Source organism: Pseudorasbora parva, chromosome 21 (assembly GCF_024679245.1).
Source record: "Pseudorasbora parva isolate DD20220531a chromosome 21, ASM2467924v1, whole genome shotgun sequence".
Taxonomy (NCBI): Eukaryota; Metazoa; Chordata; class Actinopteri; order Cypriniformes; family Gobionidae; genus Pseudorasbora; species Pseudorasbora parva.
Genome location: NC_090192.1, coordinates 28,553,506 through 28,576,893, shown reverse-complemented (window position 1 = coordinate 28,576,893; position 23,388 = coordinate 28,553,506). Strand labels below are relative to the sequence as shown.

Sequence of the window (23,388 nt, the reverse complement as noted above, 5' to 3'; positions counted from 1 at the left end):
CTGGACTGTTGCTCAGTGGTCCAAAGTACTTTTTTCGGATGAAAGCAAATTTTGCATATCATTTGGAAATCAAGGTGCCAGAGCCTGGAGGAAGACTGGGGAGAAGGAAATGCCAAAATGCCTGAAGTCCAGTGTCAAGTACCCACAGACAGTGATGGTCTGGGGTGCCATGTCAGCTGCTGGTGTTGGTCCACTGTGTTTTATCAAGGGCGGGTCAATGCAGCTGGTAAATGGTTTACTGACCATGGTATTACTGTGCTCAATTGGCTGGCCAACTCTCCTGACCTGAACCCCATAGAGAATCTGTGGGATATTGTGAAGAGAAAGTTGAGAGATGCAAGACCCAACACTCTGGATGAGCCTAAGGCCGCCATCGAAGCATCCTGGGCCTCCAGAACACCTCAGCAGTGCCACAGATGATTGCCTCCATGCCACGCCGCATTGAAGCAGTAATTTCTGCAAAAGGATTCCCGACCAAGTATTGAGCGCATAACTGAACATAATTATTTGAAGGTTGACTTTTTTTGTATTAAAAACACTTTTCTTTTATTGGTCGGATGAAATATGCTAATTTTTTGAGGGTTTTCATGAGTTGTATGCCAAAATCATCAGTATTAAAACAATAAAAGACCTGAAATATTTCAGTTGGTGTGCAATGAATCTAAAATATATGAAAGGTTAATTTTTATTATTACATTATGGAAAATAATGAAGATTTATCACAATATGCTAATTTTTTGAGAAGGACCTGTATATTGTTCACAATTTGAGTCTGTATGATTTTTAAATGTTTTTGGGAGAAGTTTATTATGCGCACCCAAGCTGCATTTATTTGGTCAAATACAGGAACACTAATAGTGTGCAATATTATTTAAAATAACTTTTCTATTTGAAAATATGATTTATTCTTGTGATAGCAAATTTTCAGCAGCCATTTCTATGTCCACATCTTTAGTCGCATGATCCTTTAGAATTATTCTAATATGCTGATTTGGTGCTCAGGAAACATTATTATTAAAAAAATTGAATACCGTTGCGCAAATTAATGGTGGAAATCATTTTTTTAGGGTTTCTTTAATGAATAGAAAGTTCAAATGAACCGCATTTATTTGAAATATAACTATTTTGTAATTTTGTGAATGCCATTACTGTCACTTTTTAATCAATTTAATGCATCCTTGCTGAATAATACTATTAAATTACTTCTTTCAACAACAACAAAAAAAGTAATCCTATGGTTAATGGATAATTCATTTGGACATTAGTAGCTAATTCTATAGTCTGAACATGAACCAGTTCTTTTATTTTACAGTGTTGTTTTGTATGGTTGTTGGCTTGACTTTGATCGCAGAGCAGAACAGGTAGGCGTTGAGACTGAATCCAGTGACTCGTGGCGGTGAATAATTCTCCTGTCTGGTGTAGCCAGCTGGCATTTGTCAACATGTTTAATTTAATAATAAAGTTGGGCTCTTAAAGATGTAAACTTTGACCTTAAGCTCTGGGAATGTGGCACAGGAGTATTTGTGTGGCTGCTGGGGGACTTAATCTGAGATGAACAGTATCATGCTGTTTTCTCCACACATCACTGGGCTCTCCACTTTTCTCAAAACACAGACGGGTAAATGATTAGTCTGATGTGACGACAGTTTGACTGGCTTAGAATTGAGCTTGCCTGTGATCAGGGAGACTACTAGGAACATTGTTTGGGGCCCAGTAATGCCTTGTCATTGGGCTCAGGGGAGAGGTAGCCTACCCATAAATATTTTGTCATGGGTCTCTTGAATTGTAGTGCAGCCCTTGACTGCTGTCAGTCATTTTATGATGCTGACTCTCTTTACGGGCTTCATGCTATACCTGAGTCCCTCAGCTGTTAGTTGGTTGGGTTTGATCTCAAAATAGCCCTCAGTCAGCCTGGCTTTCCCATCCTATGTTCCTAGCTTGTCCAACCAGTGCTCCTGAGGGTCAATAAAAATTGCTGCCCCACTAACCTCAAGCCCACCAACTCATGAGTGAAATTCCAAGAACTCTTTCTTTCCCAAATTTGTTTGCCCACATAGTCTTTGCCAGCTGCCTTTTCTTTGTAAGAATTCTCAAAGTTTTTTTCTGTAGTTACTCAAAAGTTGGCCTGTTCAAAGACTGTTACACTCTAAAAAATGGTGTTTTAAAAACAACCCAAGTTGGGTTGAAAATGGACAAACCCAACAATTGAGTTGTTTTAAGCAACCATTTAACCCAACCACTGGGTTATATAACAACCCATTCACTGGGTTAAAACAACCCAATCGCTGGCTTTGTCCATTTTCAACCTAACTTGGGTTGATTTTAACCCAGCATTTTAACTGAATCTTTTTGTTCACATTTCAGGACACAAATGCAATGCAAAATGTCCTCTAGAAGTCGGCTGAATTTCCTTCTCATGCTCCTGTCTGGCCAAGGTAAGAGGAAGTATTTCACTTATTTATTTTATTTTTGTATGCAATGCTATTTTTTGTGTTTATTTATTAATATTTAAAAATATATTTTTTAATTGTATTTATATTTGAAAAGTGCAGAGATTTGAATATTTTTGTCGACTTGAATTTAGATGCATATCTTAATCTTTCATTGTGCAACGCAACTTTAGTAATGCGTTATTCTTAGTAACTTGAGATGTTTATCTTAAAATAATAATTCATCATAGCCCTTAAATTGGAATTTCAGCCAGATGTTTATTACTCAACAAGTGCTTATACAGCATTTACCCGGCCAGCATTAGCTTTTTATCAGACTAGAGATCCAAAGCCATTCAAAATATTTACTTTACATTATTGTTATACTTTACTGTCTGTCCTACTGAGGCCTCCATTACATTCCTTTTTTTTTGATGGAGTGTTGGAGTTCTGAATTGAGATATATACCCATGTGTTTCTCAAATATTTTCCCATTACGTTCCTGGACATATGCCATGAATCTGAGGAGGGATTTAGTCCTTCAAACCGTTCAAATCAGGCGATTAAATTTCTCTCGGTTCCACAGTCTGTCAGAGGGGATCACCGCAGGTTTTGAGTGGAGATTCACTGTGACCTATACACGTTGACTTGTTCAGAGCCATACATCACTGATGTTGCTCATCTATCATATAAAAATAACTAGCTCTGACATCCCCTTTCCAGTATTACCAGCCCTTTCTTCTTTACATGTAAAACTGCATACTCTTACTTATTTAAACATAATGATAAAGCTTCATGGTTCACCACCCATGAGCTTGATAAGCTTTGCATTTACAGTTTGAATCATCATAGATTAAATCATTTATCAAACCTTTCACAGTGTAGGCTTTGTAAAGAGGTAGTTGGTAGTAGGTATGTTACTAGTGTAGTTACAAACTCCAAAACTAGGTCTTAATCTATATGGCTATTATTTTTATTGAATTATTTACAAAGGCTCTGAGGTATCATTTTGCTCTTTTGGAATTCTTGTGAGAATTGCAGTGATTCAGAATGACCAAGATCTGTATTCCTCTCCACCATCAGTGGAATTAAACCATTAACATTTTGTGGCTTCATCATTTTTCCGCTGAAGACCCCAGCCCCACATCTCTCCGGGGGGTCCTGCAGGTTTCTATGGCCGAGGTCTGTTTCCATGGCGAGGTGCTGAGAGCAGCCCTCTGCATGATGGCAGGAGTGTTAGGAGACAAATGCACATGATTAAAGTGTGTGGTTCTCAAGCGCACTCCAATCCACTCCACAGGAGCGTTACACAGGATCTTCTGCCCTGGGCTGTTCGCATGGCCCCTGCCTCTCAATCAGCGATTGTATGCATGAGAAAGCACGCCGCTCTGAACCCTGCTCACTCGAGCGGGAAACATGGGCCAGGACAGCTGACCGTTCTCTTCACGTCCAGTGGGCGTTGCTGGAATGCCAATCGTTGTGAATTATTCCCCTCTTAAGGATGTTTAGCGAGTTCCATTCGGAGCTGTGTCTAGGGGTCAGATCAGTTATCTAGGAGCCGTGCTCAAATGACTCATTTGTGTAACCTGCTGTTGACTTTGACAGTGCCTGAGGGAGTACCTGGGTTAGTAACACCAAATGCATGTCCAGGTCACATTTCACCTAAAAATGTTTTTATGACTTGTATGTTATAATGTAATTGTAGTTACATTATTTTCAGGACAATAGAGTGGTGCAGGTATGATGTCAAAACCTGGAAGACCAATTCGCCGCTGGTTCCTTTTTTACTGTAGGGTTTTTCAATTTGTGGGTAAAATAAGGTCTGTGGTAAACATAACTTGATGATATTTTTGTCATTTCGTTCTACAAAGTGAACTACACATGCCCATACTGAATTTTGAAGCAGTTGTTTATTTTTTGAAAATGTATGTTTTTAATAAATGACTAGTGTTCGGTTTACGATGTAGAACAAAACGTCAAAGTATTGTAAAGTTATGTTTACCACAGACCATATTTTACTCATGAATTGAAAAACCCCATTATCAAACCCCATAGGAAAATCTCACCCGTTCACAGCAAGAATGATAACTGTAAAGATAATGATAAAGATATACAGTGCATCTGGAAAGTATTCACAGCGCTTAACTTTTCCCAGGTTTTGTTATGTTACAGTCTTATTCCAAAATTGATTAAATTCATTATTTTCCTGAAAATTCTACAAACAATACCCCATTATGACAACATGAAAGAAGTTTGTTTGAAACCGTTGCAAATAAAATACATTTTAAAAATCACATGTACATACATGTACATGTACATAAGTACTCACAGCCTTTAAGTATAAACAGGATGCGTCTCAAGTGCATCCTGTTTCCAATGATCCTCCTTGAGACATTTCTACAACTTAATTGGAGGCTGCCTGTGGTAAATTCATTTGGAAATTATTTGGAAATGCACACACCTGTCTATATAAGGTCTATACAGTTAATAGTGCATGTCAGAGCACAAACCAAGCCGTCAAGTCCAAGGAATTGCCTGTAGACCTCTGAGACAGGATTGTATCGAGGCACAGATCTGGGGAAGGGTACAGAAAAAATTCTGCCGCATTAAAGGTCCTAATGAGCACAGTGGCCTCTATCATCCATAAATGGAAGACGTTTGGAACCATCAGGACACTTCCTAGAGCTGTTGGCCCGACCAAACTTAGCGATTGGGGGAGAAGGGCCCTAATTAGGGAGGTGAGGCCTGTATGGTAGAGAGGCCAGACAGAAGCCACGTCTCAGTACAAAAGTGAGATATCCTTGATGAAAACATGCTCCAGAGCGCTCTGGACCTCAGACTGGGGCAAATGTTCATCTTCCAACAGGACAATGACCCAAAGCACACAGCCAAGATAATAAATAAAGGAGTGGCTACCGACGCTTCGCATCCAACCCGATGGAGCTTAAAGGGTTAGTTCACCCAAAAATGAAATTGATGTCATCATAACTCACCCTAATATCGTTCCTCACCCGTAAGACCTCCGTTCATCTTCAGAACACAGTTTAAGATATTTTATATTTTAGTCCCAGAGCATATGCAGTCTATGCACACTTTACTGTCCATGTCCAGAAAGCTAATAAAAACATCATCAAAGTAGTCCATATGTGACATCAGTTGGTTGATTAGAATCTCTTGAAGCATCGAAAATACACTTTGGTCCAAAAATATCAAAAACTATGACTTTATACAGCACTGTCTTCTCTTCCGTGTTACTCAAATCAAGATTCAAATGGTTATGAATCAGTGAATCGATCAATTATTCGGATCGCCAATGTCACGCGATTTCAGCAGTTTGGATCGCGTGTCAAACTGCTGAAATCACGTGACACTGGAGACCCAAATCATTGATCGATTCACTGATTCATAACCATTTGAATCTTGATTTGAGGATTAAACACAAACAAGGAAGAGAAGATAATGCCTAATATTTTATTTTTAATACATTTGCAAAGACTTCAAACAAACTTTCACGTTGTCGTTATGGTGTGTTTGTAGAATTTTGTGGAACATTATGAATTTAGTTCATTTTGGAATAAGGCTGTGACATAACAAATTGTGGGAAAAGTGAAGCGATGTGAATACTTTCCGGATGCGCTAGTTCTAAAAATTGTTCTCAATATTAAAGAACATCAGAGAATATCATTGAAATCACTTTCAGAATGATTTTATCCTGCTGATAAAAAACAAAGAGTCAACCAGAATCCATTTTTCCTGGCACATCTTTCTGTCCGACCGTCCCTCCGTCCGTCCATCCATCCAATCGTTTCAGTAAACTTGAAAAAAATTAAGCATAAATAAACAAATAAGATATTTAAGTTATATATATATCTTATAGAAATCTTAATTTTTTTTTTTATATATATATTTTTGCTGCATTACATTCACAAGGTTTGGAGTGGTGCTTAATTGTTTTTTAAATAGATTTAAAAATCATATTTTTTTAGTTTTTTTACTATATCGTCCGTCTTTTGATTTTTGGGTGAAAAATGACCCCTTCTTGACAGGTTTTATTAGTTTACAAGCTTTCATTTAAAAATTATATTTTAAAAATTATTTCTATATTTTAAGAAGAAATGTAAATAATAAATCTTAATTCAGTTTAACATTTTCTGTCTTGCCTATTTAAAACTAATTACAGTATTTCTTTATTTCTAGTTTGGACCATTCTCTCTGTGCATGAGATGCAAACAGATCTCGAAACCATAATGAAAATCAACGCTGCTGGTGAAAGTGAGTGTTAACTGTTTTTTCTCTCACTCAGAAAATCAGGTGACAATTTAAACGTCTACAAAGCAGCACTATATAGTGCAGAGAAACAACACTGTATATAAAAAAGAACTCATGTCTGTATAAAGAACCATTGATCTAATGCCAACGTGTGTCCATATAAATGTGTAACAGAGTCAAAAACCTGTGTTTACTTGTTAAGAGAGGGTTTCGTTTCATATTAAATGTTTAAAAGAAAGACTTAACATAGACACAGAAAGCCTGTGAGAGTTTGTATATTTACTTAGCTGTAGTTTGGGGCTCAAATTGCCCTCAGAAGTTAGCTAAATCCTGTCTTTAGTAGCATAAAAACAATACAAATCTATGCTATGTATTTGTATTTGTATAGCTAGGTAAATGTGTTTGTGTGCTGCAGCAGACAGCGGCAGGCCGTCTCTGTCTAATCACCTTCTTTATGACAGGTGGCAGGTTCTAACATGACAGCTACATGGATTATAATTTAGCCGGTTGACTAGCACAAACTTGCTGTAATGTGTTTGTGAGTATTTATCTCTGCTAGAACATGCCACAGGTGACCTTCTTTGAGCTCCATAGATGTGTCAAATATAGGCCAGTGTTTATGTGACCGTGTGTCTGTTTTGCATTACAGCTGTGTTTTTAAATGTGTCATAAGGTTAATCATTCTTGTCTTTTGTGCACTACTTCATTAGTGACCATTGGGTAGCTAAAGATGGAATCTGGAGGTAAGCTTTGTGTTTTTTTTTCTGTGTGTGGTCAGTGATGCAGTGCTCTGCAGCGATGGATGTTCTCTTTGTGATGGACAGCTCCTACAGCGTTGGCAAAGGAGGATTCGAACGATCCCGGCACTACATGTTGAAGCTGTGTGAGGCTCTCGATGTAGGCCCAGACAAGGTCAGATTGCATGAAATCAGTGTCAGATTAAAAGAAAAACATTATTTACTCACTCTTATGCTGTTTTCCATTATACTATAATTTTACGATGCAGCTCTTGACATAATTGGGCTATTCAAGGATAAAGATTTTTTAGTGTGCATGTGTTGACATTGTTGATGACAAATTGTTATCACATGTTCATTAATCAAACAGGGAAGATTATTAGTTAATAATGACTAATTATAGTGAATAGTAAGTCTATTTTTGTCACTAAGATATCGTTTGACTTCAGAAAAAGACGTAAAGGAATATAGCATAAAAATCCTATAAACTGTGCTAATGTGGTTTATCGACATTTTGGAATATGACTGGTCACAACAACAAAAATAGCAGCATACAGGATTGGAACAACATGATATAGAAGCTTGCTTCCACAATGGAATAAATTGTTACTTTTTATCTCACAATTAAATTTGTTTTGAGTTTATATCTCACAATTCTGAGGTGAACAAAGTCATAATTGTGGGATGAAAACTCACAATTGTAAGAAAGAAGTTAGAATTGTGCATTTATATTTCTCGGAATTGTGAGATTTAAACTTGTAATTGCAGAAAAAGCCAATGGTCAGCTGACTTATTTCGCTATTGTTTTTAAAAATTACGTTTTTATCTTACATTATATGAGATATAAACTCGCAATTACGAGTTATGAAGTCAGAGTTCTGATATTCGCCAAAAAATGTAAATAAAAAATGTCCCCCTTGCGGAAACAAACTTCCATAATATTAGGGTGATAACAGAATTTCATTATTGGGTGAATTCATTTTTCTAATTATTTCCCCAAATTCTGGCATTATGTTATTTTAATACTTTTGTTGGTTTCCTCTTCATGTTTATGGTGTTTAAACTGCATTCTCTTTTTTGTGAAGGTTAAAGTTGGCATGGTTCAGTTTGGTACCACACCTAAACTGGAAATCAGTCTAGACTCATACAAGAGCAAGGAGGAGCTGAAGAAAAAGATAAAGAAAATCCACTATAGGTAAAGAGATTAGTGTTATTGTGTGTCTATCGGGGCTCAGAACTTCCTGTAGAGGATGATAAATATTTTGACGACACAGACTTGTGTTTACATTACACTCTCAACATGTGTGTGCATGTGTGTCTTAGTGTGCTGTATCATGATGGATGACCTGATGAGGTTAAATTAATGGTTTTTGTGGTGAAGGGTGTGCAGGGTTCTATAATGACTAGTAGCTGAATTACACTGAGCACACAGCTGGCCTAAACCTCATCACACAGTCAGGACATACCACATCTCCCTCGACAAGCCATGAAATTACCGTTTCAGATTCCCACTCCATGAACATATCACCACTTGTCTGTCTAGCTGAACAACTGTGAGCAAAGATGATGGGGAGCAGCCCAGCTGTGCACATGCCTGTGTCTCCACTGACATTTAGTCAATATCCCTGTAGGATGGAGGAGATCATGTATTGCAGCACTGCATAAAGGAGCATTGCCAGTAGTTGACAGTGAAAAATGTAGGTGTTAATTAAAGTTACTCATGAAACAATATTTTAATTATTATTAACTCTATTCTAATTCTAATTTCTGTAAAGTGAAATAATAATTATATATAATACATAAATCTTATGTGTAATAATTTTCGTTTAATCGTTGTAATTGCAATTTCAAAATATTTATATTGTTTGTTTTACTGCCTTTATGCTGGTTTAAAAATAACAAACTATTATAAGGATTATAGTAATGAGAATCACTATTAAAAATATTGTCAAATATTGAAAACATGTATAGGTGATTTACATTTTTAATGATATATATATATATAAAATACTGACCTAAAGGATTATTAGGAACACCTGCTCTTTTCTCATTAATGCAATTATCTAATCAACCAATCACATGGCAGTTGCTTTAATGCATTTAGGGGTGTGGTCCTGGTCAAGACAATCTCCTGAACTCCAAACTGAATGTCAGAATGGGAAAGAAAGGTGATTTAAGCATTTTTGAGCGTGGCATGGATGTTGGTGCCAGACGGGCCGGTCTGAGTTACTGATCTGCTCAGTTACTGGGATTTTCGCGCACAACAATTTCTAGGGTTTACAAAGAATGGTGTGAAAAGGGAAAAACATCCAGTATATGGCAGTCCTGTGGGCGAAAATGCCTTGTTGATACTAAAGGTCAGAGCAGAATGGGCCGACTGATTCAAGCTGATAGAAGAGCAACTTTGACTAAAATAACCACTCGTTACAACCAAGGTATGCAGCAAAGCCACAACACGCACAACCTTGAGGCTGATTGGCTACTCCAGCAGAAGACCCCACAGGGTACCACTCATCGCCACTACAAATAGGAAAAAGAGGCGACAATTTAGAATGAGACATTCTGATGGTAGAGTCAGAATTTGGCCTAAACAGAATGAGAACTCTTGTTACCAATGTGCAGGTTGGTGTTGGTTAAAGCAGCACTTGGCAACTTTTGCTCTCGGGTTCAGTTGGGAAAAAATAATGTCCTCAACTACTGTCGTATCCTACAACAGGGGATGCCATCGCGCGTGCATTTGTTGACATGACAACTCTGATAGCCCTGAACTAGTAATGCGCGGGTCGTCTCATAACCCGCAGACCCCGTATGTCTATTTAATGGTCGCGGGTGCGGGGCGGGTTGTAAAAATATATACAGTGGTGCAGGGCGGGCCAAATAACTTCATAAAAGCGGGTTGGTGCAGCACTAACAGTTACTCTGAACACTTCAGGAGGAGTTCACATGCAGGTGTTCTTCTGGCGTCGCGTGTGAAATGTCTTCATCCCAGGTACAGTCAGTGGCAGTGGCATATGTTTCAGCATGTCATATGAATATAATTTCATTGGTTTTATTTTTTTCAAACGCCAAATAATCACGATGCTCACGTTTACAAGCCAGCGTCATTATAGTAGTCTATTGGTTACCGTTTTACAGAATCTATATGATACTTCAATTCAATGTTTGAGTGGTAGGTAATCACCATAACAAGCAGGACAGCATCGGTCGGGCACGCCTCCTTCAGCTCACGCAGACGAGCAAACGCTGGTCCAATGTTGATCCTCGTCCTGCCTTTAATCCGATCACTTTTTCGTTTCCTCTTATTGCTTTCCTCCAACAAAACCTTTTCTTTCTTATTTGTCTCTGCTGCTTCGGACATGACTATATTATCCGTCGAACAAAGTTGGGCTCTCACATCCGAATTTAAGGAAGTGAGGGTGTTGGTGGAAGTGACGTATATGCCGTAAAGCAGTCGAATTTTGTAGTTCTTTTTGTTCTCGGGTTACTACCCGAAACCCGAAGTTTAAAAGTACGATTAAAAACGATACAGACCCCATCAAGCTTTGGCAGACGTGTCATTCAACCTATTGTAAGTCGATGTATCATCACAAGAGTCTTGAAAATATATTATGAAGGTTGAAAAGTTACCTAGTGCTGCTTTAAATGGTGTAATAGAGTGGGGAATGTTTTCTTGGCACACTTTAGGCCCCTTAGTGCCAATTGGGCATAGTTTAAATGCCACGGCCTACCTGAGCATTGTTTCTGACCATGTTCATCCCTTTATGACTAAAATGGCCCACACAGTCATCAGATCTCAACCCAATAGAGCACCTTTGGGATGTGTTGGAATGGGAGCTTCGTTCCCTGGATGTGCATCCCACAAATCTCCATCAACTGGAAGATGCCATCCTATAAATATGGGCCAACATTTCTAAAGAATGCTTTCAGCACCTTGTTGAATCAATGCCACATAGAATTAAATTCTGAAGGAGAAAGGGGTTCAAACACAGTATTAGTATGGTGTTCCCAATAATCCTTTAGATGAGTGTATATATATATATATATATATATATATATATATATATATATATATATATATATATATAGGGTCATTGGTGGCAAAGGCTCAGTGATGCACGTGGGGAGCGAAGGCCGTGTGGTCTGATTGAACAAACAAATTACTGTAGCTCATATTTCTGAAAGAAATTATCAGAATACATCTCTCCGAATGCATCATAGTTTGTTGCGTTTGGGGCTGCATAGCCGCAGACCAGAGTCAGGGTGCCCATGCTGATCCCTGTCGACCACTGAGAGTGCAAACAAATGATGTTTTTATTTAACAAGGTTCAGGAGGAGCTTGTTCAGATAATTGACACAGGTGGAGAGTACTCAGCTAATCAACAAAAGAGGTGTATATATACGCAGCTTTCTTACCTCCATTTTGTTGACAGTTTATCAGCATCCCTCCACCACCCCTTCTCCACTTTTTGCTCTTTTTGTTCCAAATCACTATTTACATACAAGGGGGTACTCTGGGTTCGGGCCGAAGTCCGAGCTCGAAGCCGCCCCCCACCCCTCACCCCCCGGACAGCACGCCAAATATGCTTTTAAATTTACTCTATAAATTATATGTAAGTGTGAACTCGTGAAGTGGGCACTTGAGCATTAGAACTTCTCCACTTTTTGCTCTTTTTGTTCCAAATCACTATTTACATACAAGGGGGTACTCTGGGTTCGGGCCGAAGTCCGAGCTCGAAGCCGCCCCCCACCCCTCACCCCCCGGACAGCACGCCAAATATGCTTTTAAATTTACTCTATAAATTATATGTAAGTGTGAACTCGTGAAGTGGGCACTTGAGCATTAGAACTGGACCACTGATTGGAAGAAGGTAGCCGCCTCAGATGAATCACATTTTCTTTCACATCATGTGGATGGCTGGGTGCGTGTGCGTCGCTTACCTGGGGAACACATTGCACCAGGATGCACTACGCGAAGAAGCCTAGCCAGCAGAGGCAGTGTGATGGTTTGGGCAATGTTCTGCTGGGAAACCTTGGGGCTTGCCATCCATGTGGATGTTACTTTGACAATATTAGTAATGTTATCCTTGATCTGTGTGTGTGTGTCTATATATATATATATATAATTTAATAATAATGTTACAATAAAAAATATGATTTGATAGAATAGGATTGATTTAATGTATCAACTCAAAGATAAATATCTAGTCTGCGTGAACCTGTGAGTGCTGTAGCTAGTTTAGGTTTCATCATGCAGGGTTCTTTAAGTACACAGTGGACTGAAGGGAACTAAAGGCTTCTGTGTTATCCTAAGCCTTCTGAGGGGCCGCTGTAGTTAAATTAATGAGATTAGAGCAGAGGCAGTCAAGGAAAACTTGTTGCCAGACTGTCCTCTTCATTGTGCAGTGTGATATGAATGAGCTGCTCTGGGTATCTGATTTACTAGTTCTCCACAGTGAAGGTGACATGCCACAAAGATCACTAATAAGGACTGGGGTATCATGTCATAGTAGTTCACTTTGATATTCTAAACTCTCAGTTTTATGTCTTAAAAATGTAAAGTTCACTAATAGAATTAATTAAGTAAGTCTGTCTCGTTTTCTCGTTCAGAGGTGGAAGCACACAAACAGGTCTGGCTCTGAAGTTCGTCCTGAGGAAGGGGTTTTCCGGCGGACGCAATTCCACAGTGCCACGCGTCGTCATCCTCTTATCTGACGGAAAGTCCCAGGGGGCAGTGCAGCTGGCTGCCTCAGAGCTCAAGCTGTCTGGAATGGCTCTGTTTGCCGTGGGGATCCGTTACCCAAGGTAACACACAACATTTGCACTGACTTCAATCACGGAATAAAACCTTCACATCTGTAATTACCCGCTTCAACAAAACCTGTCAGGAACATTTCCAGGTAATATTTTGAAGAACCCCCCAACTAGAGTATCTCATTTTCATTTTAATGCAAAAAAGACTATTAAGATTAATATTAAGGCTATCAGATCGATTAATTGCAATTAATTACATCTAACATACAAATTGTAAATATGTAATATGTGCGTGTGTATTTGTGTACAGTTGTGCTCAAAATTATTCATAGCCTTGGTAAATATGAATAAAGAAGGCTGTGAAAATAAATCTATGTTGTTAATCCTTTTGATCTTCATTTTTTAATTTACAAAAAGGTGGGGGGAGGGGGAAATCTCATTATGAAATAAATGTTTTTCTCTAATACACATTGCTCAAAATGAATCATACCCTTATATTCAATACTTTTTGCAGCCTACTTTTCCCAACAGCTCTGAGTCTTCTTCTATTGCCTGATGAGTTTGGACAACATCTAATAAGAGCTATAGAGACCATTTCTTCAAATAGAATCTCTCCAGATACATGAGAGTCCAAAAACTATGTTGGATCTGGAAAATCAGGAAAACCTGACCGCCTCTGCTAGAAATCTTATAATGGGCCAAGGTTGGATCTTCTCCAAAGTTGGCAGCTCTCCAAACTTATCAGGCATTATAAAAGAAGACTCAAAGCTGTTGGGAAATGGAGGTTGCAAAAAAGTATTGAATAAAAGGTTATGATTAATTTTGAGCAATATGTATTAGAGAAAAACATTTATTTCATAATAAGACCCCCCCCCCCATTTATCATTTTTATTCTCCAATGAAAGGAGGATTTTTGTACATTTTAAAAATAAAAGATCTAAAGGATTAACAACGCAGATATGTTTTCACAGCCTTCTTTTATCATATTTACCAGGAGTATAAATAATTTTGAGATGATAAATAATTTTAATCGCAATTAATCGATTAATCAATGTGCAATTAATCAATCGATTATTTGCAATTATATATTTATAATATATATATATATATATATATATATATATATATATATATATATATATATATATATATATATATATAATAAACAGAATTAATCAATTTGGCAGCGCTAATTAATATAGAATTATATATATAATATGTTTTTGTTTCTGTATCGTGAAAAGTATCGATATATTTTAATTATGTATATAATTAAATATTATATATGTATAATTATGTATATTGTTTTTAATGTATATTTTACTTTTATTCAAATTGTATTATTATTATTAGTAGTAGTAGTAGTATTTTTATTATATTAATTTAATTGTAATAATTGTCATTTAAAAGTCTTTATATATTATTTGTTGTACTGCCTTTATTTTATGCTGATTAAAAAACACAAAATAACACAAAAACGTCAAATCGATATAAAAAAAAATATTGTGAATAACAAAACAAAAAACTCCAGATGTATTATGATAATGAGGATTTTTGGGCAAAAATTTGCCAGCATGAAAATAATGCAATTTGTTTATTTTTGGGTCAAATGTTTTATCGCTTTATATTTACCTTGTGTCCTTGGTTATACTCTGTCAGTAACACTGTACAGTACTGCATCAGATAGTAATATCTGATACTATAATATATACCATGGTGCTGAGAGATTACCATAATGATGTACCATTGTATTTACTGCATACACTAGGGAAGAATACTATAGGAATCTTTTTTTTTTTAAAGAAATATAAAAAACTGATAATACTATGATACTTTTCTGTGCTTTTCTGTTAGTGATAGTTTTGAGACATTTTTTCGGGGACAGTTGCGGTCAAATTTGAAATGTTTTCAGCTCTATTAGTCAGTGAACTGATGTGCTGACAGCTCTCAGACACAGTGCCACACTAACAGGTGTGTTATTGTACACTTAAAGGCTGCTGACAGCATGGATGTGTGTTGTTACTGTTGGTTAGGCTGCAGATAGCATAATTTCTGTCTTCTCTCTTCATATTGAGGCTTTATGGCAGCTTCCCAACAGGTGCAGGAGGAAGAGAGAATCTCAGTGGGTAAACTCACCTTAATGGCCATATCTAACAGCTGGGAGTCTAACAGTGTTGTGTTTGGGTGGATTACTGTGACGTTTGGATGAATGAAAACTCACAGAGCTCTGGCAGCACCATATGTGCTGCCAGCTCAAAATGTATCGGCAGAAATTTACTGCACCATGTGTTCTGTAATATAAATTTGAACTTGACTGTGACCTACATTAATACTTTCAGCAAGAAGGCAAATGAATTCATCCAAAGTGACAGTACATACATTTCTAATGTTACAAAAGATTTCTTAAAAAAAAAAAAAAAGTTTCATGGTTTCCACAAAAATAGCACCAAATTCTTGAGCACCAAATCAGCATATTAGAATTATTTCTGGAGGATCATATGACATATAGGATGCTGAAAATTCAGCATTTCCAGCACAAAAATAAATAATTTTTATTAAATAATATTTTATAAATTTATAAATTATATTTAACATATTCAAATAGTTATTTTAAATTGTAATATTTCACAACATTACCGTTTTTCTGTATTTTTAAAAAAAAGGGGGAAAAAAGTTAGAGCCTAAGAGACTTATTTTCACAACATAAAAAAACTTTTAAAAGCAGTGTATCATGTTTTTTATAAATAAAAAAAATTAAATATGACATAAATGTCCCTACCGACTGGCAGATATCATTATAAAAGACATGGTCCAATATAACCAGTCAGAAAACAAGCCAAGACAAATGTGTTTTTTTTTTTGGATGGAGCTTTACAGAAAATGTTCTTTCTCTCATAAGGTGGGAAGAGCTCCGTGAATTGGCGAGCAGCCCTTCGGATGCTCACGTGTTCTTTGCGGAGCACTTCAGTGATGCTGTTAACGGATTATTCACCAGCCTCACCACCTCCTCCGTCTGCACTGCCGTGCCTTCAGGTAAAAAAAAAAATCACCTGTGACTCAATCAACAGCGCCATTTGGGTTTATGAGAAGTGAGTGATGTTTCCTACACTGATATCTGCAGGGTGTAAGGTGGAGTCTTACCCGTGTGTGCAGAAAACCCTGCAGACGGTAAAAGAGCTTCAGGGGAACTTCATGTGTTGGAAAGGGTCCAAGGGAGACTCACCATACACATCCCTCTGCCCTTATTACAGGTAAATGACAGACGCATGGGTCTTGAGATGCTTTTGACTCTTACAATGTTTATTCCACGAGATGGCTAAATCCATCTGACACATGTAGAATGAACAGTCAAATTACCTTAATGTATATTGACTCTCTTTCTCACCACTATACACCATCAGAGATGCCTCAGGTCTGAACTTATGTTTGTATCGTATCGTATTGTGTGTTTTTCATCTTTTGAAATATCGCAGGCTCATATTCATGGCCTGAGGTGAAACATAAAGTAGATCATTAACAGAAATCTATGAAATGAAACTGGTTTCACATTGTCTAACAGAAAATCACATTATTTTACAGGTATAACCAAGTTTACAGGCAGCACCCGGTTGTCTGTCATAGAACTATCTGTCCAGGTAAGACCTAAAAATCTGAATACTTAATAATGAATATTTAATTCCATAATCATCAGAATTTGATTAATTCCCTCTCCTTTCAGACCCCTGTGACTCTCAGCCCTGTCAGAACGGTGGGACGTGTATATCTGAGGGGCTGGAGAAATACCGCTGCGAGTGTCCCACAGGCTACGGCAGTGACCCCAATTGTGGTAAGTTCACATTCATGTGCCTCTCTTCCCACACTCCCCAGCATCTAATGAGCTGTCCCTGTCTCACATTCACTGCAAGCTGTGTGTGTGTGTGTTTTGTTTTGGTGGGTTTGGTTGAGTTGTATGCATGTGTGTGTGTGGGAGTTGTCACAAACAGCTCATGGTTTCACGTTACAGTGGGGGTCAGCTTTCGGGGCTGGGTCATGGTTGACTGAAATATACCTCAGAGGTCTTATGTCCTTAAGATGAAAGAGACACTCTAATTATGGCCCTGTTTACACCTGGTATTAAGATGTGTTTTGGTCAATCGGATCACAAGTAGACGAGGAAGACACCTGGTGTGTAAATCTCTTTTGTCAACTTTAAACTTTACTTTCCATCTCCAAATGCTTCTAAAGTCAGAAACCTTATTGCAAATGTGTTGCCTTGTGGCGTAAAATGCAACCATCAAAGTAATTTCTTAAAAAATATTGTTGGCATTATTGATATACATACAATATTGCCAAAGCATAAACACAACAAAAGCAGTAACCAAAAAGAAAAATGCTATGAATATTTTTTTATTGCTAAAGCATCAACATGCACAACAAAAGCAGCGACTTATAGATGAATAATACATATAAAATAGTAATATTATTGTTATTATTATTAATAATAATATTATTATTGTTTTACAAAATGTTAAAAATAAAAATACATTGAAAAATAAGGTAAAATAATATTTACATTAAAATTAAAGGTGCACTATGCAACTTTTCCGTCCGCTAGAGGGCGCCTATTCAAAACAAAAGCATAGTTTGATGATGCCAAGTTTAAGCGCGGAATCTTGGGACATGTGGTCTTCACCTCACAGCCAGTGGAAAAGAATCGGGATAGGACTCAGAAATCATGTTCATGAATGTGATTATTAACGTTACTGTAGTATGAAGCAGAGCAGGGCTGAGTTTTGAAGGAGCTGAGCAAGGCCACTGGAGCGATTGTTACACAAACACACGGCTCGCGAGCAGCGGGACTTTTATTATGATGGGACAGTTGCCGGTGCTATTTCTGCTTTTCTGGTTATGAGTATGAGGTAACGCAGCTCTGTTTATCATATTAGATACATCTGAGAATGTTGAAAATGATGTTATGACATTATTCTGCGTTCGCTCAGGGGCTGCTGTGACACTTGTTGCACACTGCTAAGAGTAAAAGTTTCTGCCAAATAAAAACCGAGGGTAACACAGATATGACGCATTTGACTGGCGACTCCTCATACGCTATGCTCAGACGTCCCGGCTCCTTGATTAAAATAGCAATTTTCTGATAATTTACAAATAGTTGGAAACATTTGGGATATTGTAAGTACTCAACTGAACAAAATATATAATACTGGCCTAGTGCACCTTTATGTATAAAAACATTAAAGAAATGAGTGTAGAAAGTGTGTTGAGTTAGTTCTGACCACACACACACACTACATGGATTTTTCTAGACGGGGCTGGTATAGATTCCTAAATGAGATTCAAAGAAGCTGTCATCAGTCTCCGTGAGTTCCATTGTAACACTGACATAGAATCTTCCGGCCAATCAGAACACGATGACACGCATAACCTCCTGCTGTCAGTCAGTGTGAATGACATCACAGGCAGGGGTTAGATCAGATGACCCCACTTACCTGCAGAGTGAGAGATGGATCTTTTTGTTTGTTTATGCGCTTCATAAATGCATTTTTGCGTGTGGTAATGGGTAAAAGAGAGCAGAGGCCAAACGCCCTCTCTTCCTTAAACAATGTCTCACGTGAGCCTGACTAAAATCTAAAATAAACACAAGATAATGCAGAAGAGGTATGTTAAGCATGTTCTTTAGATCTGACAATGGAATCTAAATGTACGTCAATCAAAGTGGCTCTTAACCTTATCCTCTTTTTCCAGCTCCCATTCTGAGTTTCGACTGCTCTGTGGATGTGCTCTTCCTGGTCGAGGGCTCCTCTGCTCTTACTCTGGAGGGTTTCTTGCGCTTCAAGTCCTTCCTGAAGCGTTTCATGCAGGCTGTACTGAGCTCCGACACCCCTGTTAAGATGGGGTTGGCCCAGTATGGCAGCGATGTGAAGATCGAGGCCAAAATCGGGGAGCACAGAGACCCGGCAAAGCTGATCCAGACTGTTGAGCGTCTGCAGTATCGTGGTGGGCAGGCCAAGGCTGGAAACGCCCTTCGCCATATCACACGCAATGGCTTCCAGAGCACACCTGTGTTTGCCGATGTTCAGGACGACCTGCCACGGGTGGTAGTGCTGCTTACAGGGACACCCTCGGCGGACCCTGTGGTGGAGCCAGCGAAATATGCACGGGACAGGGAGATCTTCATCATCGGTGTAGCGCCAGAAGGGATGAAGGCTGAAATAAACAACATAACAGGAAACCCCCAGCGCACCATCACATACCAGTCACCCGACAGATTGAGCGCTAAGATCCCAGAACTAAGAGCCAAAATTTGCAGTGTCGACAACCAGGGTAGAGTTCTTAACCATTCGTCATGGTCACCACTGTAAAGTCTTCATAAATGTCTTATTTACATACATTATTGTACCTCAAGGAATAGTTCATCCATCATTTTTTTAACAAATTATTTATTTTTTCCTTTCTTTAGTGAGGATGTTTTGCGGATCTAATGGACCCTTTTCACAGACTAATGATGTGTTTCCAGTTGTACATTGAAAAATGTACATTAAAAGTGTTTTTTTTTATTTCCTCAATGCTATCAAAGATGAAAAACGATAATTAATCAATCTTAATCAAAACATACTGCTGACAAAAATTAAGAGACGAAGATAAGCCTTATACAAGATACACTATATTGCCAAAAGTTTTGTCGCCTTCTTTTACATGCACATGCACATGAACTTTAATGACATCCCTTTCCTAATCTGTAGGGTTTAAAATGGTGTTGGTCCACCCTTTGCAGCTATAACAGCTTCAACTCTTCTGCATAAGCTATCCACAAGGTTTAGTAGTGTGTTTATGGGACTTTTTGACCATTCTTTTAGAAGCACATTCGTGAGGTCAGACACAAGGTCTCCGCTCTAATTCATCCCAAATGTGTTCAATCGAGTTGAGGTCAGGACTCTGTGCAGGCCAGTCAAGTTCCTCCACACCAAACTCGCTCCTCCATGTCTTTATGGACCTTGCTTTGTGCACTGGTGTTAGAACAGGACGGAGCCATCCCCAAACTGTTCCCACAAAGTTGGGAGCATGAAATTGTCAAAAATGTCATAGTATAAAGCATTAAGAGTTCCTTTCACTGGAACTAGGAACTCCTTTCACTGGAACTCCAAGCCAAACCCCATAATCCCCCCTTTATCTAACTTTACACTTGGTACAACGCAATCAGACAAGCTCTCTACACACTGTTCTTGAGCTAATCTGAAGGCCACATGAAATTTGGAGATCTGTAGCTACTGACTCTTCAGAAAGTCTGCGACTTCTGCGCACTGTGCGCCGCAGCGTGCACTGACCCCACTCTGTGATTTTACATGATAGTTGTGGTTGTTCCCAATTGCTTCACTTTGTTATAATAGCACTAACAGTCGACTGTGGAATATTTAGTAGTGAGGAAATTTCACGAATGGACTTATTGCAAAGGAGGCAACCTATCATGGTAGCACGCTTAAATTCACTGAGCTCCTGAAAGCGACCCATTCTTTCACAAATTTTTGTAGAAGAGTCTGCATTCTTAGGTGTTTAATTTTATAGACCTATAACCCTGGAAGTGATAGGAACAACTAAATTCAATGATTTGGAGGGGTGACCCACTACTTTTCACAGTATAGTGAATTAACACACTCCCCGTGTTTTTTTTTATTTTTGTTCTTTTAAAGAAAAATCTAGAAAGAATATGATTGTTTATATTTCAATCATAATCAGTAATGTCTTGGATTGACTCGCTTGAGCTGCACAAACACAACCTTTCTTGGGAAAACGCTTAGTTTCTTGGGGAGTGCAAAACTTTTGCAGAATGTAATAGTAATAATTGTGAGCCAAGGCAAATGTTTTGAGAGGGGATGCAAAGGTACTAGCGAAAACATTTTTCGGGGGAAAAAAAGTTTGCATGCAAAAGTTTTGTGTGCAAAGGAAAAAGTTTCGCGAGCGAATACAAAAGCTGTATAAGTGAACAGTTTCTTCAGGCCAGTGGAATGCAAAACGTTTGAACTTTGTACTTTTGTGAAACTTTTAATAATTTAAAATTTGAGCGAAGGCAAAAGTTTTGTGAGGGAATGCTAAGATTTTGCCAGTGGACAAAGTTTCTCAGGAAATCTGAAACACTTTTTTAAAAAAAGAAAAAGCATCAAAATATTTATCTAATTTCTTATATAATTTTATTCTCCATCACCATGTCCCTACAATAACAAACCACAATGATCCAACAATACAATCAATTCACAATGGATAAAAATGTAGGCCCACCGTACATTTTTTTCTTGTTGGAGAAGTCACATACACGTCACAATAAGGAAGAAAAGACCATCAAAACTTCTGGTACATGTCGACGATATTCCAAAACCGATATTTTGAGGGGGGTGAACTATTCCTTTTAGTTTAGTTATGTTTTTTCTAACTGTGTATACTAAAGCCTTTTTGTCTTTTGTTAGGCTGTCTGGGTCAATCCCTGGACCTCGTTTTTGTGCTGGATGCCTCCAGTGGTGTAGGCAAGGACAATTTCGTCAACTTTCAAGACTTTGTTCGTAGCACCTCAGTGCAGTTTGACATCAATCGCGATGTGGCTCAGGTGGGACTGGTGGTTTATGGGAGGCGGCCCGTCACAGTCTTTGACCTGGACAAGTATGACTCGGGCTCTGCTGTGCTGAAGGCAGTGGGAGATGCTGCTTTTCTGGGTGGGAAGGCCTCTACAGGTTCAGCCCTTCTCCATGTGCTCTCCCAAAGCCTGACGGTGGGGAAAGGAGCACGACCTGGAGTCAACAAGGCTGTGGTGGTGCTGACTAATGGGATGGGTGCAGAGGATGCAGCAGTGCCTGCACAGAAGATTCGTGATAGCGGAGTGTCGGTGTTTGTGATCGGCATCGGGGACATACAGCAAGAGGTTCTCTTCCGCATCGCTGGCTCTGAGGATCACATGATCTCTGTACCTTCATATGAAGACTTGAAATACTCTGAGGATGTGCTGGTACAGATGGTGTGTGCAGGTATGACCGCACTAATAATACACTTTTACAACATATATTCATCTCTGATGCATTTATATTCTACTGTTGCTAACTTTCTACAGACGTGAAGAAATCTGTTAACTTGTGCAGCCCAAACCCCTGTATGAATGATGGCATCTGTGTGCTATTCAACGGCAGCTATCGCTGTGAATGCCGTGGGTGGAAGGGTCCACACTGCGAAACACGTAAGTATCCAGTAACTACAAATTAGTCTTTGTACTACTTTTTTTTGTCTTTTCTACTAGTAATGAATATTCTTTTTCCCTGTATATAGAAATTGACAAGTATGTAGGTATTTTTAACAGTTTTTATTTTTTAAATTAAAACAATATACAGCTGAATTTTTCACATCATTACTCCAGTCTTCAGTGTCACATCCTTCAGAAATCATTCTAATTATTTATTCTGACAGAATTCTAAACATTTATTATTATTATCAATTTTGAAAATAGTTGTGCTGCTTAATATTTTTGTGTAAACCATGATACATTTTTTTTCATGATTCTATAATAATATCAAATTCAAAAGAACAAAATTAGAATTTTGTTGCTGAATAAACCTTTTATTTATTCCTTTTTTTAACTTAATATAATATATGTGACTTTAAGGAAAGAAAATCCTGAATAGCTGAATAAAGTTTCAGCCCAGAACTACACGGGAGGAGCTGGTCAATGACCTGAAAAGAGCTGGGACCACCGTTTCCAAGGTTACTGTTGGTAATACACTAAGACATCATGGTTTGAAATCATGTATGGCACGGAAGGTTCCCCTCCTCAAACCAGCATATGTCCAGGCCATCTTAAGTTGCCAATGACCATTTGGATGATCCAGAGGAGTCATGGGAGAAAGTCATGTGGTCAGATGAGACCAAAATAGAACCTTTTGGTCATAATTTGACATAATTCGACAGTATGAATGATGAGTACCGTCCCAAGAACACCATCCCTACTGTCAAGCATGGGGGTGGTAGCATCATGCTTTGGCGGTGTTTTTCTGCACATGGGACAGGGCGACTGCACTGTATTAAGGATAGGATGACCAGGGCCGTGTATTGCGAGATTTTGGGGAACATTGTTAGAGCACTTCACTCAGTTGGAGCATTGAAGATGGGTCGAGGCTGGGTCTTCCAACATGACAATGACCCGAAAACCACAGCCAGGATAACCAAGGAGTGGC

General features: G+C 38.4%; 1 protein-coding gene across 1 annotated transcript in view; it reads left to right on the top strand.

The window, feature by feature from the left end:
- Nucleotides 1–23,388, top strand: part of vwa2 (von Willebrand factor A domain containing 2) — a 28,300-nt gene that overhangs the window by 3,669 nt on the left and 1,243 nt on the right. Inside the window, exons 2-13 of the mRNA XM_067429443.1 lie at nt 2,365–2,435; nt 6,627–6,701; nt 7,477–7,610; nt 8,521–8,630; nt 13,043–13,237; nt 16,086–16,219; nt 16,308–16,437; nt 16,766–16,821; nt 16,905–17,012; nt 18,926–19,504; nt 21,640–22,191; nt 22,275–22,397. Of these exons, the coding sequence (XP_067285544.1) occupies nt 2,372–2,435; nt 6,627–6,701; nt 7,477–7,610; nt 8,521–8,630; nt 13,043–13,237; nt 16,086–16,219; nt 16,308–16,437; nt 16,766–16,821; nt 16,905–17,012; nt 18,926–19,504; nt 21,640–22,191; nt 22,275–22,397 (2,260 nt within the window). The 5' untranslated portion in view covers nt 2,365–2,371. The remainder of the gene's footprint in view (nt 1–2,364; nt 2,436–6,626; nt 6,702–7,476; nt 7,611–8,520; nt 8,631–13,042; nt 13,238–16,085; nt 16,220–16,307; nt 16,438–16,765; nt 16,822–16,904; nt 17,013–18,925; nt 19,505–21,639; nt 22,192–22,274; nt 22,398–23,388) is intronic.